Raw genomic sequence first — 17,899 nt, forward strand, 5'->3', positions numbered from 1 at the left:
GAAGGCTGATTGCCGAAGAATTGATGCTTTTGAATTATGGTACTGGAGGAGACTCTTGAGAGTCCCATGGACTGCAAGAAGATCAAACCTATCCATTCTGAAGGAAATCAGCCCTGAGTGCTCACTAGAAGGACATATCGTGAAGCTGAGGCTCCAATACTTTGGCCACCTCATGAGAAGAGAAGACTCCCTGGAAAAGACTCTGATGTTGGGAAAGATGGAGGGCACAAGGAGAAGGGGATGACAGAGGACGAGATAGTTGGAGAGTGTTCTCGAAGCTATCAGCATGAGTTTGACCAAACTGCAGGAGGCAGTGGAAGACAGGAGTGCCTGGCGTGCTCTGGTCCATGGGGTCATGAAGAGTCGGACACAACTAAACGACTAAACAACAACAACAAGGATTGTATCCTATAGCCTCCAAGTTTAAGTCCTAATACAATTATCTATTTACCGGCAAATGGATCATAATACTAATGATTTTTCAAAGTAAAGTGTTGGAAAGGCTTCTGCCAGCACAGAGGCAATGAAAGTGGACACTTCCCTTTTCTGTTTTAACCCCCGTGGCCTTGCTATAGTAGAACACTATGAGGACATTGAACAATCTGAATGAAAAGACCGTGGAGATAGAGATATATAAAAGCATGATGGAAATATAAAACACAGAAAACAAATTCCAACAGCAAAGAATAAAGCCATTGTTAAAGTAAGTGTTGGAATGTGTGGCTAAATAAAAGCATCTTCACCTGGCACTAGTATGACATCAAACTTGGCACAAGACAAATTAAAATTTTGTTTCCACCAGTTAACTAGCTGGAAACCTATGTCCCTACTGTGGAAGGATGTGTGGATCCAGAATTGGCCTCTACAGTCACTTACAGACTCATTGTTAAAACCATGTTTATAGAAGGCAATGTTACTCTGCTACGAGTGATCACCGATGAAGAAGAAGAAACTGTGGTGGTCAATGCAGAATTCCTTGGGAATGTCTGTTAGATGTTTCTCACACTACAATGAAGTTCAAAGTCATTTTTTCCTTGCTGATGCTGAAAGGGGAAGATTCCCTGAAAATCACTATGCAATGTTTTCCAAATTGTTTGACATATTATGAATGTTGCTGTGGGTTTTTTCTCCCCCTTTTTGATGATATTCCCAATGTTCTAACTAATGGTGACTCATAAAGGATTTTATATCTGATGCAACATCCTGAGTAATGTGCTGCGTAATGTGTTAAAATCTATGTTCTGTGTCATCAATTATTTTTAAGCATCTTGATCAATTTCTTTTGTAAGCTGACTGAAATTGCTTGAAGACAATCAGTATATAAGGATAAGGATTTCTTTGTAGATGTACTGTCAAATTTTAACCATATAGTGATCAAGATAAAGGACCTATTTAAGAGTTTGCTACAATGCCACTATTCATTCCACTTTTGTCACTGTGGAACACATTTTCTCTTTATTAAATTAGTTTGAAAATGAATGCACAATTATGCATGCTGTTATCTCTTGTTAGAAAAGATAAGGTTGTGATACTGGAGGTTTACATTTTCATGTTCTTTTATAGTTTGTGGCTGTTTCAGGACACTATAAAATACACACACACACACACACACACACACACATTTATACTGTACAACACATAAATTATTAAAGAGTTAAGATTGGCTGCAGGTCCTTGTCAAACGTACAGGGAGACATCCAGATTTGCTGCCCCATAATGTGTGGAATGCCTGCAGGAAGGTGCAGAAAATTACTTGGTTCAAAGATTGGATTGCAAAATGGGATGTAACAGAACTTGCATTCAAATGTGCTAGTCGTCTAGCTGATACATGTATTATTTAAGGTAGTTATATACTTCTTGATCACTTAAGACTCAAGTGGTATACGTTAAAATTATTTAAATAATAAAAAGCAGAATGTTTCCTTAAAATGTCTGTTTCAGGAGAAAGGTATTTGTTGGACTTCTGAATTCATTATTTGTTTGTTTGTTTCCAGCCTTCCACCTGAAGGCCCCATGTTGGGTTACCACCACTGCTTTTTTTTCTAGAAAAATAGGTGCCGGTACTAACCATGAAGTTGTAAGTGCTACACTTTTTAACAACAACGAAAAGTAGTGCTGGTACTGTGTTCCCTTGAGTGCCCACTCAAAAAAGGCACTGGTTACCACATTGGCCAACCAGATCCCTTTGCTGTTGCTTTCCAGAGATTCCTATTCAGCAACTTACTTCCTCTGAAGTTGGAGGTTTCCATATAGCCATCATGACTAGCAGCCCTGTGGACTGCCCCTCCATGATTTAATTAATTTTAATTCAAGCCCCATGGCTCAATTAAAATGAAGTAATAAAACCCATTGAACAGCGGGTCTCATCTCACTTTATTATTTCATTACAGTATTTGGAAGTTACATTAGTACTGACGCTTAACTTTATCTGTAACATGGGAAAGATAAAATAGCATTCTTAACATTGAAACGGAACAGAAACTTTAAAAAAAAAGAAATCTGAAATTTGTTTGTGCATGTGTGAAAAAATCATATGTGTAATTTTCACACCAGTCCATTAAGTCCTGTGATGTTGCTGGGATTTATTTCCTTCAGTATCTTAACTGTTGTTTTCTATGGAAGATTCTGTGTTACAGTTTTGTTATGTGTGGGTCCCTGCTCTGCCCCACTTGATGAGTAGTAACACACTGCTTAAGATGATAATTTAAACTAGGCTAATATATTTGGGAAATCAAGCATGTACTGCTTTGAAGTCATTAAGAGCGGGAGGAGGAAAAGAGATCTGGAGCAGACATCCTGTAATGAACCATGTAAATCAAAAGAATGTGGAAAGAAACTTCTCAAACCTAACCCTAAGGATGTAAACACCTTATAGCTTTTATTTATTTATTTACATGATTTTAACTTGTCGATGACAGGATTCAGTTTCTGGACTGAGCAGAAATTTATTCTGCAGTGGGGAGTACCAGTCAAGCTGTCTTTCTTTTCTGCCTTTGTAGCACAAAGCCAAGATCAAAAAGTTTTAATGCCATGCAGCATTTGTAAACAAACAAAACCATTACATGTGGAAAATCTATTTACAGCAGTTGAAGTCCAAAATCTCAATGGCTGGGCATAGCGTTGTGGAATTCTTGACTTTGTCACTTTAGAACAGCTGATCCCTTTCCATATCACAAACTGCTTTTAGATATTTGTTCAGTTTCAATATAAATCTGCCCTCTGGCAGCATGGGGACTTCTGTTTTCAGAAATACAGGTCAAAATCGTATTTTGGGCTGTGGTTCTTTGGCTCCAAAATGATATTTATATGCGGCTTTTCCAAATACCTTAAAGTGTAGAAACAAAAAATATATAGTTATTTTCCAGTTTGTATTTTTGAAAATATTTGGTACACAGTCTTTAGAGTTCTTAATCAAATGTGAAATTTCTTGTGAAGGAAAAAAAGGAGGAACAAAATGCATTTTTTAGAAGAAACTAGAGATTTTCTTAAAAGCCAAAGGAATGACTTATAGGCTTTAAATTTACCTACTGCAAATAAGAAAACAACCTATTCCTAGACCTCTGGTATGCAGTCTGGGCTTTTGGTCCAGAGCACTTAAGAAAATATAGGCAAAGTGGTATTGAAATAAGAATGCCAAGTTCTTCCAGACTTTGTTGGTTCAGGCATGTGTCAGAAATAGCCTCATAGTTGCTACTTGCAAGCTGACATTGGACTGAAGTTACACCTATTTTTACATCAGAAGGGCTAGATTCCTTTTCACGTACTTTATCCGTGTTGATCATGGGCTGAAATCAGGGATACAGTGTTCTTTGGTTAGCTATGTTTGCATTTCTCTGCATTCCAGAGTGATGAATTTGGATTTAAGAAACGAGAGAGTGTAAAATATGTGCCCATTTACTCCCCAAGTAAATAGTGGCTACAATGTTTGAATGCTTCACAAATCAAAAGGCACCAACAGTTGCTCTGACATTCAGCAAACTCTTAGGTCCAGATATGATAATACATTTTTCATTTCTGTGAGTAGTCCCGTCTCTCCCAGTTGTGTACTTGTGCAAGCAACTGTGCCATATGAGCCAGGAATATGTGACACACTTGGCTATTGCAACTACTGTGGTCTTGGAGATTGGAAAATGTCTGCGTCTCTCCAACCGCAGAAATTACTGCACTGAGTACCCAGCTGACATGTTAAGAATTGCTCGTGCGAGGATGAAGTTAGGTAATTGCAACCTGATTTGCAACTCTCTGCAGAGGCATTCTTCCTTAACTGTGTTTTCTCTCACTAGACTTCTTCTGCATCTGCACTAGCAAGGAATTGTACATAGTTGATTAAAACCGATTGATATGTAGAGTCAGGAGGATAATGTGCAGCCATGGGGACATATGGCCTTCTGTTTAACCAGAACATTTGCATCAAATACCATTGTATCATAGACCCAAGGTGCCCTTTCGCATCAGAAAATGAAAACTGGGGCACAATGCATATGTTCATAAAAGCAAATGAATGAAAGGAAAAAAGATGAACACGTCACTCAGTGAAGTCAGATGCTTTCCAGCTGAGAGTTTGGTGGATGAAGGATCAATTTCAAATTCTGTAGCAATGTCAAGCATGTTGCCAATGTTACGTGTCCATTTGCTATTAGACAACGTCTTCCCATCGAGTCCTGTGATCAAATGTTGCAGGGTTAACTCGTTGGTGTGGAGGGCACAAACCAACCAGATCAGCTTATGACCAAGCTTGACCTCTACCCAGTGCATGGTACCACCCTCCCAGCCGGTGTTAACATTTGTAGAATCACCACCAATGGCCTGCAGTCTCTTATCAATGCCCTTCTTCGTGAAATCTACCAGATTATTAGCAATAACCTCAGCTGGTTTTCTCTCTCTCTGAGCCTTTCTCTGAAGTGAAATGGGTAGAGATATCTTCCACCTGGCTTACTGCACACAGAATAAAGCTGGGTAACTGCTGATCTGAATTGTTTGCTTTCAGCATAGCTTTAGTTGTATCTTCACAGCCATCAAAGAAGATGCAGTCCATTTCACCCCTCTGACAAAGAAAATCAAATTCCTGATCCAGGCATTTCATAACTGTTTCTTGGGCCCTCTTGATTTTATTGTGATCAACTACAAGTCTCTCGTCTTTTTCAGTGATCAAGCCAACATCCATAACAGCAGCTGTGGCTTGCAGACCAACATCATATCTGAAGTTCTACATCAGACATAGGCAATCTCGGCCCTACAGATGTTTAGGGACTACAACTCCCATCATCCCTAGCTAACGGGACCAGTGGTCAGGGATGATGGGAATTGTAGTCTCAAAACATTTGGAGGGCCGATGCCTGTTCTACATGGCATCATTATGTATTTCTAATGTGTCTGATGTTTGTCACACACCTTCCTGGAAGATGCTTTGGTGATCGTAAGGGTTGCGCCAAAATGCCTCTGGTCTGGCGCGACTTTTACGATCGTCAGGCAGCTTCCTGGAAGGTGCTTTGGTGATAAGGTTCGCGCCAAAGCAACTCTAGGAGGCTGTGTCTTCCGTGGGAAGCAGCAGCGACTCAGGAGGAGGAAGTGGCAAAGGTGAGGGGGTAATGAGTGAGCGGGGGGGGGGGAGGCAAGGGGGAGCATGGTGCATACCGGCACCTATTTTTCTTCCAAAAAACCCCCACTGGGTACAAACATGCTCTGACAAATCCAATAGTCCCCAAAACAATTCATCAACCTCTGCATATTTTTATGAGACTATCTGACAGACAATTCTAAGCTGGGTTCATTATGCTTGCAATGTTCTTTACTTCAGTTACGTGTATGGTGTTATTGTGTTTCCTCATCCTTGGTATGTACATATTCTAGCATGTAGAAAACTGAAAAAAACCCACTAGATTCTTTTAAAGAACATCTTATATTCAGAAAATGGGACGCAGGTGGCGCTGTGGGTTAAACCACAGAGCCTAGGACTTGCCGATCAGAAGGTCAGCGGTTCGAATCCCCGTGCCGGGGTGATCTCCAGTTGCTTGGTCCCTGCTCCTGCCAACCTAGCAGTTTGAAAGCATGTCATGTGCAAGTAGATAAATAGGTACCGCTCTGGGCGGGAAGATAAATGGCGTTTCCGTGTGCTGCTCTGGTTCACCAGAAGCAGCTTAGTCATGCTGGCCACATGACCCGGAAGCTGTACGCCGGCTCCCTTGGCCAATAAAGCGAGATGAGCGCCGCAACCCCAGAGTCGGTCATGACTGGACCTAATGGTCAGGGGTCCCTTTAGCGTTTACCTTTATGTTCAGAAAATGCAAGAAACTGTTCATTGTGCCTGGTGTGTGTGTGTGTGGGAGAGAGAGAGAGAGAGAGAGAGAGAGAGAGAAGAATCTTAAATCAACCCATATAATTTGGTTAACTGGTTTGTTACTTTATTTGAGAAATAGAATAGAAAAAACTCAAGAATATTAGAAATCATTCTGAAAAAAAGCCAGTTTCTTTTAACAGTTGCTGGCTGTGCAGCTGAGCTTCAGACTTACAGAAAATAACGTGCATTTATGAAAGATGGTTGGAGTTAGGGTCGGCTTATTTAGTCTAGACAGTATTTCTCTTGCCAAATGTCACTTTGCTCAGTTCTGCCTATCACAGTTGTTTAATAAAGGCAGTCCAAGTATATTGTGTATCAAGAGAACTTCCTTGGGCTCTAGAATGAATGATATTTGGGTTTATAACAATGTAGTACTTTAATGATTTTAAATTAGTGACAAGGACATAGACATAAGTTCACATAAGTGTCCCGTGAGGTAGAGGCTGCATGTGGTATATAAGCCCTCCTGGCCCACTAAGTGTGTCTGTTCCACAGTTGGGCCCACATGTTGGACAAATTATTTGTTGATTAATTTATGTGCAACCTTTAAATAGCAACAATAGCAGTTTATAGTATGATCTTTTAACTAAAAAAATTGTTTTTAATGATATTGATGTGTTTGCTGCCATGGGCTTCCTTTGGAAGGAAGTATGAGATTTAAATTGAATAAATAATTTTAAAAAATTATGTAATCTGCTACATCCATGAAGTAGTAAGATATCAGACTTGGTCACTCATAAAATGGACATTCCCAGTATATAGCAAATGTAATAACACACAGAAAATAATATTTTCTCTGTTCTTGTTTCTTCAAACAGAATGATGCCACTTTCATCCCAGACTTTGATGATGAATGTACATCATGGCCCAAAACAGGAATATGTTATCAAGCCCAAGTACTCCACAACAAAGAAAGTGATTTCAGGAGAACAGTCTACAGAGAGTTCATTGCCTCTAAGGATAAACCAGGATCAGCTTGCCTCACCTTTTCAGTGTGAGTATGAATGAAATGGAACAAACTTTGATGGTGATCTTCATGTATTGAAATAAATGGAGGGAGCTATCAAAAGGACAGGTTGTAATAATGAGTGACTAGATAAATGTACATCTGAAGGCAGCCCTTCTGTACTTTTGAGATTTGATGTAAGATTTGATCTTCCTGACTCCCTTCTTTCAAATAAGATTGCCTGCAACCAATCCTTAACAGTATTTAGCTAGCTACTTGATTGCACTGAGATCGCATGAACCTCAGAACAAATCTCTGTTGAGGACATGCACTTAGAGACACCCAAAATAGCTATCAGAAAACTTGACTGCAGCTGCTAAACTTCCTCTTTTGAATTTAAGTATGACCATATTGGACTTTCTCCTTACACATTTGTTTTATGTTGTAAACCCCACCCTAAGATCTACGGGTATAGGGTGGTATACAAATTTAATTAATTAATATTGTAGAACAAGAAAAAGTGCTGCTGAAATGATTGAGGTGCTGGAATACTTTCCTTTTAAAGCCATTTTAAAGCAGTGGGGCTTTGAAGTTTAGAAATATTGGGGGGGGGATCTTAAGTGTGGGATGTGATAGAGGTAATTAAAGAGATCCCCCCACCATTCGCTTTATAACAATAATAACAACAACATTTTATTTTATTTATATCCCACCCATCTGACTGGGTTGCCGCAGCCACTCTGGGTGGCTTCCAGCATATATAAAAACATAATAAAACATTCCTCTTCTCCCAGGCCATTGGCAGATTAAACTATCTATGACCTTTTAAACTTGGGGTGGAGGGTATTGTTTTATTTGTTAGGCATTTTTTGGTTTTTATACTGTAAATGGTCTTGTGATCCTTGGATGAAGGATGACCCTTGGATGAAACTAACTAAATAAATAAATATGATAGATAGATAGTGTTTCTTAGGTATTCAGATATAGTAAATCTAAAATGTTTGCTATTTAACTGTTCTTTAGCGGTCCAATGCCGGCAATCAATAAAGGAATAAAATGAATATATGCCATAATAGTCTGTTGGAAGCTGTAGTTGAATTGGAAGCTGTTGTTAAATTTGATGCCAGAATTTGATTTTTATATATAGTGGAAATCACTAGTTTGCAATTAGTTCAACATCAGTTTTATATTGTGGGTTGTGGTTCCTGTACATTAAACATTAAGAGCAAGAGATGATAGATTCATGTGTTGCCTGCAGTGGCCTTCTATGTTAAAAGTAATTACTATGGACATTTACCAATAGCAAAATGCTGTTCTTACTCACATTAGTAAAATATATTTTCTTGCTATAGTAGCTACCACATAATTATATGAAGAGGGATAGGCTAGATAGAATTAGTGTTCTGTGGTGAATTGAACTTTGTTTTTACAAAACAGCATTTTCTTCCATAGGCAAGGGCAGAAAGGAATGGAAAGTCTCCTTGGTATTAGGAAATACAAAGTAGATAAGAGTAATCCCCCCCCCCCGGTTAATTACTCTTATCTACTTTGTATTTCCTAATACCATAATGATAATAATGCCTAATTTTGTTTTGAACATATGACACTCCTGGGGGCAGATTTTTGTGGATGTGCTTTCAGTAAAGATTCATCTGTTTGGCCAAATGGGACATTGATCCACCATGATTAGTCTTCCCTTAGCCAGCCCCCACCTTCCTTTCTTCTTACTTACAGGCAGACCAGCAAATGTCACTGGCTGTCAGCTTTCTCCTCCTTAGTCTCAGTGTTGTCCTTGTAGAAGTCATCAGGGAGGAGGATGGGGACAAACCTAGAACTAGTTGGCTCTGCCTACTGTTGATCTCCCACCTACAGTTGGTCTCCCAGTCGTCTCCTCTCCCAGCCCATGGGAGAAATTGCAGAATCAGAAAGGACATGAGCTATATTTACCATATATAAAAATGATACACATAGTAGGGATCTCATGAGTTTGTTCACAGATCTTCCAGGCAACATCAGGTTGGGGGTAGTGGTGAAAATAGCTGGATCAGGTTCAGATAGTTAAATAATAACAGAAAATATTTCTGCAGAATAGAAGGCTTGTTTTCGATACGGGTTGATATATGAACACAAGCGCCTGCTTCTACTATGCTCATTTTCCTGAAATCTCAAAGTGCTTCACATACCTGATCTCAGAAATCCTTATAGCCACCAGTTCTTATGGCCACATTATAAGGTAGTTTATTGTTATCCTCATTTTTCAAAACATAAGGCTGATGATAGTATTAGCTGAGGTCATGCTTGAACCAGAGGTTTTCTACTGAAATCTGTCTGGCATTGGCTACAATCATTCAGTTTGATTTAAACCAATCTGTCTTAATATGTCAGAGTTTAAGTTTCGTTACTCAGTTCCAGTAAATCATGTATATGTATGAGAAGTTTGAGTCAAAATATAGGCCCTGGCACTAGAATTCCAAGTTGATAATTTGGCAACACTGCCCCAGAGCATGTCTGCCAAGAACATGAAGGCTTGTGGGCCTTCCACTAAATGACCTAAGATTACTGCCTCTCCAGGGTGTATGGGGTGTTGGGGGGGTAGTACCTCTGGTGGGGGACATGTTGTGCTCCTTCTGGGTTGTTTGTCCACCTTTGGTCCCCACCCCGCACTCTGCTCTCAACTGTGGCTGCTACAAGCTGTCAGCATATGACAGTGGCCATACCCCAGGAACGGCTTCAGCTACTCAGTTAAACCAGGTGAGAGTAGCCAATGTGTCTCATACCCTAAGTAAGTTAGGGACTTGCCCTGCATGAGAAGACAGGCTCTGGTGGATGGAGTCTACAAGACCAATAGGGACTTGTCAACCTGGGAAGGTAACCTATCTAGGAAAGGAAAACTCTGATCCTAAAAGCCTGTTGCCTTGTGGGACATCTTCAGGTGAAGAAAAGGCGAAGGAGTAAAACCTACACAAATCCGGAGTGGAATACCTCAAATGGTTGAATGGTGCCTTGTACGCCTCCTTCTGGCAACTCCTGCAGGGAAACTGGTACCGAACATATTGGTCTGTTTTCCTTTGGATCACATCAGTGAGGTCAAGAGAAGACTTTTGTTGTCTGGGCAGCCCAGGACCCTGGGGAGGTTACTTTGGTGCTGCTAACACAGCGGTTTGACTTCACCCCCATAGGCATACTCCATTGTCTCTCAAGACAGATGGATGCCAACAACTGCTTCTCTGTTTTCTTCAATCAGCTTTCTTTTTAAGGATTTCAGGGATAGATCAGTACAATTTAAACAGCCTTTTTCCATAGATGGAGAGAAAGGTGAAAGCTTCTTTCCGTCAGAATAACTTTTAAGGCACGGCTTTGACCCTTTACCCTGGGGATACATTGTCGGAGCCTCACAAGCAATTATTAGAGGAAACAACAGGTGAAATGAGAAAGTGCAGAGCTTGTACAATAGAGGGTAAATATAGACCAAGATGAGAGCACATATTGAAAGATGTGCTTAAAAATAAATATGGAACAGCTGTCTGAATTATTGGGCATTGTTGATGTTATGCACTGAAAATAAGTCATAGGCTCCACAGAGGAAAAATAAAATATGTGATCATCTAATTCAGGACCATAAAGTAGTTGACAACTTTTAGCCCAGAATTCTTGTGAGCTCATCTTTCCATCTTTGCCGAAGCACTGGAAAATGTACAGTTCACATTATCTATTCAGGGATAAGTTTCTTGTCTTTCTAGTGTGTTTTAGTCAGTCACCATTTTTTTTCTATGCATCAAAACAGGAGGTTTTAAAAGATACATTGTTAATTCAATACAAAGCACATAACCGTAAATGTTGTGTACTAAATTTAACAATAACAATTCAAATTTTCTGTGACTAAATTTTTATATTACAATGGAATTGAAACACTGATGCTCAAAATATCAACCAAATTTATATATTTTTTATCTTTTAAAAAGTTCCATTTCATAGAAAACTTGCCATTAAATTTTTATTTAAAAAGTGGAACACATTGATTTATAAGGCTCCCAAGCATATAATATAGCTTGAAATAAGAGAATATGGAATCATTTGATTAAGGTTTGGCCTTAACTGTAGAAATTTTGCCTGTGAAAATATAGTACTTTCTTATTTGGGGAAAGATTGCATTTTACAATTTCTGTCCTTGTTACAGACTGTTTTGGGGCCAGCTCGTAATTTAAATGAGCTACATTTCCCCAAATTCTTGTCAAAAGACAGCTGTATTTTGGTTTGCGTTTTGTTTCTGAAAGTTCAAATTAGATAATTTTGTATTAAAATGCAAATATAATTTCTCTCTGATCCCTAGTAAAGAGCATTTCCTCTTTATCAAAAACTCATTATACAAATTGTAATGTGTTCAAGGTGGGAGCAGATAAGCAATCAAAAGGCAGTTAAAAGTGTGTATGTGGTACCTGCAGTAACCATAGATTGAGAGGGTGCTTTTAGCACATGTAATTCATGAGGACCAAGAAAGGACAGGGGTAAACAGAGAAGGATGCAACCCCTCTTCGGTTCTTGTGGAATGGAAAGCAAACATCACTGTGTATATTTGCAAGAACGGTTTGGAAGAGAAGTCTAGAATGGAGTCTCTTTCCTGGAGCTAAGCAATTTTAGCCCCACAGTTTCCTTTGCCTTCAATTTACTAGTTTCTATCCGATGGAGAAGAGATTCTGAAGGGCATAGAGGGGTCTCTGACATTTGCCACTTGAGCACAGAAATGAAGTTGTACTGCATGATACTATGAAGCATGACTAAGAAATCTTGGGTTCTGGGTTGTGAAGTGCCATTCCCAAAGAGGCCACTCCACACGCTAGAAGGCAGCATTTCTCAGAGCCATGCATTGTAATGTCACACAGTACAATTCCATTTATTTATGTAACTCTGTATAACTCCTTTTTACCCATTGCTGAGCTTTTGGTGTGTGGCCAAAAACGGGCTCTTTTAGGAAAAGCCTTTGGGCTGTTTAGAGTGGCTTAAAGAATATTTATTTTTTTGCTGCTGTAACTGTTTTGTTTTTATTATTACTTTTTTCTTTTTGTTAATTCAAAACTGTATAATCATGTTATAGTCAGCAGCTTTGACAGTGTTACGGAAAGGAATACAGAAGTATTTTAATCTAAGAATAAACAAATAAACAAACTTGCTCTAAGAGGGGTTAAATTAGTTCTCTGGAAACCTACAGCTGAGGTGTTAATGGTTTTTTTAAAAAAATACTTTGCAAGTTAGACAGGTCAGGGCAAAATCTAGTACTTCTATTAATTTAACTTCATAGTACATGATTCTTTCTCTCTTGTTCACTCTGGTTGGGTTCAGCAATTGCCCTAAAGTTGGTTGCCAAGAAACAATAACAGCATTGCTCATTGCTAACTCTCAGGCATGTTTCACGTTGTTTTAAGCATATAAAATGGCCACAGTCCAAAAAGGGGTGCAACGGGTGCAGGAATCATACAGGAAGAAGCTTAACATTAATGAGATGTCAGAAGAAAGATGATTCACTTTAAAACAAAAAAACAAATAAAACAGCCTCTGTCTGTTCATGAGATGTAGACATGAAGGATAGGCATAAATAAATTAATAACTGATTGTGATCACTGACTCAGACTAAAATGCTGTATCCATAAAGTACTCTGAGGCGTGGATTATAAAATGTATTCTGCAACAAGCACCTTACCGTTTGCACACACACGTAGAGGAGCTGAGTTCATAAGCTCCACTACAATGTGTGAGAGGTTAGGGCAAACCAATTTCTTCAAACTGAAATATGTGAGTTTCTTCATAATCTGCCTATGAGCCAGATATTTTAACTGGGACATCCAACAAACAACAGATTATTACTTTGTGCTTTTGCAATCAGTCTAGTCAACCTTACTGCCCTTAACCTGACCTGCAAGGTCTCTTGACACACCTAAACCAATACGTTGTTCCAATACCCTTGTTGATACTTTGCTTGTATCAACTGAGTTTACAGTGGTACCTCGGGTTGCATAGGCTTCAGGTTACATACGCTTCAGGTTACACACTCCGCTAACCCAGAAATAGTGCTTCAGGTTAAGAACTTTGCTTCAGGATAAGAGCAGAAATCGGGCTCCGGCGGCGCTGCAGCAGCGGGAGGCCCGATTAGCTAAAGTGGCGCTTCAGGTTAAGAACAGTTTCAGGTTAAGAACGGACCTCTGGAACGAATTAAGCACTTAACCCGAGGTACCACTGTATTTTATCCAAGCCTTTCTGAGTTTACTGTTAGGTCCATCTTTGTCTCTTGAGCCTCAAGGAAGCAAGCAGAACATTTTGTTGGTTGAGGCTACCACACAAACTGTGAGCCCTCCTGATAAAAGTTTCCAAGCTCAATTCAAAGTGCTGGCCTTAACCTTTAGAGCCCTACATGGCTGGGGACCAAATACCTGTTGGATCACCTTCTTCCACATCAGTCCGTGCATCCATTGTGACCAGGTGCTAGTAAACAGAGGTGGTTGTGAAGGAATTGGATGAAGAGACAGAACAAAGTGAGCTTGTGTTTTTTGGATTAAGGCTGGTAGCTTGTTTGAAGGCTTGCTTGTGTGTTTGTGTTTTGCTGTGTGCTCTGCTAGAGCATTTGGTCTGACAGGGAGGAGCTACTGCCGAGAGGGAGTGTGGCTGAAGGAAGAAGTAAGTCACTGACTTTATTGGGGTCAGTCAGCAGCCATCAGTTCTACGCAGCTGCTCTTAATTTCTTGGAGTTTGTGACAAGGAGCTCAGGAACATTTCGTCTTGGTCAGACCTCACCTGGAGTTTTGTGTCCAGCTCTGGGCACCACAGTTTAAGAAGGATATTGACAAACTGGAACATGTACAGAGGAGGGTTACCAATATAATCAAGGGTCTGGAAACCACAACTTTATTTTATTTTTGTTTGTATGTTGCTTTAATCTCCACCCTTCATCTGAGGACCGCAGGGCGGTTTACTGTATGAAAACACAAAAAAATTGGTTCAGGGTGTTGGATGTGTTTAGCCTGGAGAAGAGAAGACTGAGAGGTGATACAATAGGCATCTTCAGATAGTTAGAGGGCTGCCACATGGAAGATGGAACAAGCTTGACTTCTGCTGCAACAGAGAGTAGGACCTGAAGCAGTGGATTAAAATCGCAACACAAGAGATCCTGACCACACATTAGGAAGAACTTTCCGACAGTAAGTTCTATCAGTCAAGGATTCTTTAGTTGTGATTCCTGGATGACACTTTGGGTTCCTTCTAACTATACAATTCTATGAGTGTTATCTGAGGCCTTTCTCCAGGTACCTTTGCAGCCAGGGCCAGATTAAAGCAACTGCGGCCCCAGGGCTAGGAAACCTGTTGTTGTTGTTTAGTCGTTTAGTCGTGTCCGACTCTTCGTGGCCCCATGGACCAGAGCACGCCAGGCACTTCTGTCTTCCACTGCCTCCTGCAGTTTGGTCAGACTCATGTTTGTAGCTTCGAGAACACTGTCCAACCATCTCATCCTCTGTTATCCCCTTCTCCTTGTGCCCTCCATCTTTCCCAACATCAGGGTCTTTTCCAGGGAGTCTTCTCTTCTCATGAGGTGGCCAAAGTATTAGAGCCTCAGCTTCAGGATTTGTCCTTCCAGTGAGCACTCAGGGCTGATTTCCTTAAGAATGGAGAGGTTTGATCTTCTTGCAGTCCATGGGACTCTCAAGAGTCTCCTCCAGCACCATAATTCAAAAGCATCAATTCTTCGGCGATCAGCCTTCTTTATGGTCCAGCTCTCACTTCCATACATCACTACTGGGAAAACCATGGCTTTATCTATACGGACCTTTGTTGGCAAGGTGATGTCTCTACTTTTTAAGATGCCGTCAAGGTTTGCCATCGCCTTAATCCCAAGGAGCAGGCATCTTTTAATTTCGTGACTGCTGTCACCATCTGCAGTGATCATGGAGCCCAAGAAAGTAAAATCTCTCACTGCCTCCATTTCTTCCCCTTCTATTTGCCAGGAGGTGATGGGCCCAGTGGCCATGATCTTCGTTTTTCTGATGTTGAGCTTCAGACTATATTTTGCGCTCTCCTCTTTCACCCTCATTAAAAGGTTCTTTAATTCCTCTTCAAGCAACTGGGGCCGCAGGGCTAGGAAACCTAGGGAGGTCCAAACTTAATAGCATCTGATCATGAGAAGCAAAACCTTGTTCTCTTCTGTAGCTACTCAGCGAATGTAGAACATTTCTGAAATTTTAGCATTGATAAAAACATTGTTAATGAAGACATTCACATAGAACATTCCTAGGGAAATAATAGTTATTTTACAACATTACACTATCTACAAAGTCAGAACAGTTTCTTTCGAGCTCATTTGGATACAAACTTACCAATTATAACATTAAAATTAGTAAGTTGCAGTTTATCGTTTTCTGTGCAGAGAATGCTTTGATCAGACAAGCAGTCTTGGCACATCGTTGACTGTACATCATTCTTTATCCTTTTTAGTCTAGTAATTGATCTTTCGCTAGTACAGTTTGCAACCATTAAACACAGGAACAATCTGAAAATTGTTTCTATATTTGGAAAAACTGTCCAAATTTTCTCCTGGAATATTATTTCATACATATCTTGGTGGCTTTAATTTAATTTTTCAGGGTAAGCTTCTTTGACATACAGGTGGAAGGACAAGAGTTCCTTGAGTAGGCTAAGCTCAACATCCTTTGGATACTTTTTCATCAACATTTTACTGCCATTGTGAATCTGTTCCTTGTTCACTTGCAGATTCACAAAAAATTGCCAGCTGCACTCCTATACACGGTTTCCCTTCCGTCTAGGTAGGCTTCAAGAGCATCTGTGACAGGGATAAAGGAATTTACCCTAAAACTTGTCTATTGGAGAAAATTTGTCTAAGTCTTTGGGTGCTTGTACCATCATTGTTTTGTTTTTTCGCACTCTCTGCCTTCTTTTGACAGTTTTGTACTCTACATCTGGTAGAGTAAATTTTGTTTGCTGTTCAATTTAATCAAAATTAGTCTGAGTGTTTGATATGAGCTACAATAGTGAGCTGTAAATATTTGCACATATGCTCAGTGAAGTATGTAAACTTTGGAGTGACTTGCTAACTTTATGAAATTGGTCTAGCAAATGTGTCCAAAGGTGACACAAGGAAATAAATTCAAATTTTTCCATTTTGTGCAAAAGATTTCCAGCATGTCATCTAGTTTCTCCTTTCTCTGTTTCATTATAGTAAATAAGACTGAGGGCTTCTACAGTGTAAGCATAACTTTCGCTAGTAGCTGCAGTAGCTTTGGCGTGAGTCTCCCCTCCCATCTTGTGTCTGATAAATGTTTAGGAACTTATGACTCGAGGAAATAATTTTTTTTAGCACTACCCATCTTTTTGTAGGTCTGATAAAAAACAATAAAGCTCATTCACTGGTATAGCTATCTTGTGACATGTTCCTTCAGTGCCTTTTGTTAATTTTTTGGCTGGCGATCCTGTTACTTTATTGTTACTTTCTCTAGAAGTTTCTGTACTTGTAGTGGTAGTTACTGACAACAGTTCTTGAAGTACTTGGGAGGCTGTGTTCTGTTTGGTATTCAGTATGCTCAGTGTAGTCTGCTTGATTTTTTTCTGTTTGCAAACATGATTCTTTATCTAAGGGTTAAGTAAGGCTTTAAACATTTTGAATATTTACTTCTGTTCTTTTTGTCACTTTCGTTTACTAGCACCACTTTCATATCACTTATTATTATTTTCACAAAAAGTCAAAATTAAATATTGTTGTGATTCACAATGATATAAAGTAAGTATCACTTGTTCTCAAAATGGACGCTACAGTGATAGATGGTGATCTGAACACTTGTATTGCTTCATAGCTGAATTTATTTGATTCTGAATAGCTTTAAAGCTTCCATAAACTTAACTAAACAGTAAATATGCACTTGTGTAACTATTAAACAGTCATAGACTCATACGTCACATGGTTAATGTTACTAAGCAACTGGGCCTAGATAGTAAAATTTGCCTTAAAAAAAATAATGGCAAGAGGTCAAGACCCCTCTAAATTATGAGGCCCTGGGCTGCAGCCTGCTTAGCCCGTGCATAAATCTGGCACTTCTTGCAGTCGGAAGTGCAGTGGGTGGCGACTGGAGATATTAAGTAGATATTTTGATTCTCATTAGATTTGCAGTTATTTGTGGCACCAGACTGGCATTATTAAGGGACGCAAGTGACACTGTGGTCTAAACCACTGAGCCTCTTTGGCTTGCTGATCGTAAGGTCAGTTGTTCGAATCCATGCAACGGGGTGAGCCCCAGTTGTTCTGTCCTAGCTTCTGCCAGCCTAGCAGTTTCAAAGCATACCAGTGCAAGTAGATAAATAGGTACTGTTGCGGTGGGAAGGGACGTTTCTGTGTGCTCTGGCACTTGTCATGCTGTCCCATTGCACCAGAAGCGGTTTAGTCATGCTGGCCACATGACCCGGACAGCTGTCTGTGGGCAAACGCTGGCTCCCTCAGCCTGAAAACTGAGATGAGTGCCACACCCCATAGTCAGCTTTGAATAATAATAATAATAATAATAATAATAATAATAATAATAATATTTTTATTACTTATACTGGTTTCCCCAGCCACTCTGGGTGGC

General features: G+C 39.8%; 1 protein-coding gene across 4 annotated transcripts in view; it reads left to right on the forward strand.

The window, feature by feature from the left end:
* The window catches only part of LTBP1 (latent transforming growth factor beta binding protein 1), a 184,829-nt gene that overhangs the window by 27,634 nt on the left and 139,296 nt on the right, over positions 1-17,899 (forward strand). For all 4 annotated transcript variants that reach the window (XM_053382828.1, XM_053382829.1, XM_053382830.1 and 1 more), the window contains exon 4: positions 7,156-7,331. In XM_053382828.1, coding sequence (XP_053238803.1) covers positions 7,156-7,331 — 176 coding nt within the window. The remainder of the gene's footprint in view (positions 1-7,155; positions 7,332-17,899) is intronic.

This window comes from Podarcis raffonei, chromosome 3 (assembly GCF_027172205.1).
Source record: "Podarcis raffonei isolate rPodRaf1 chromosome 3, rPodRaf1.pri, whole genome shotgun sequence".
Lineage (NCBI taxonomy): Eukaryota > Metazoa > Chordata > Lepidosauria > Squamata > Lacertidae > Podarcis > Podarcis raffonei.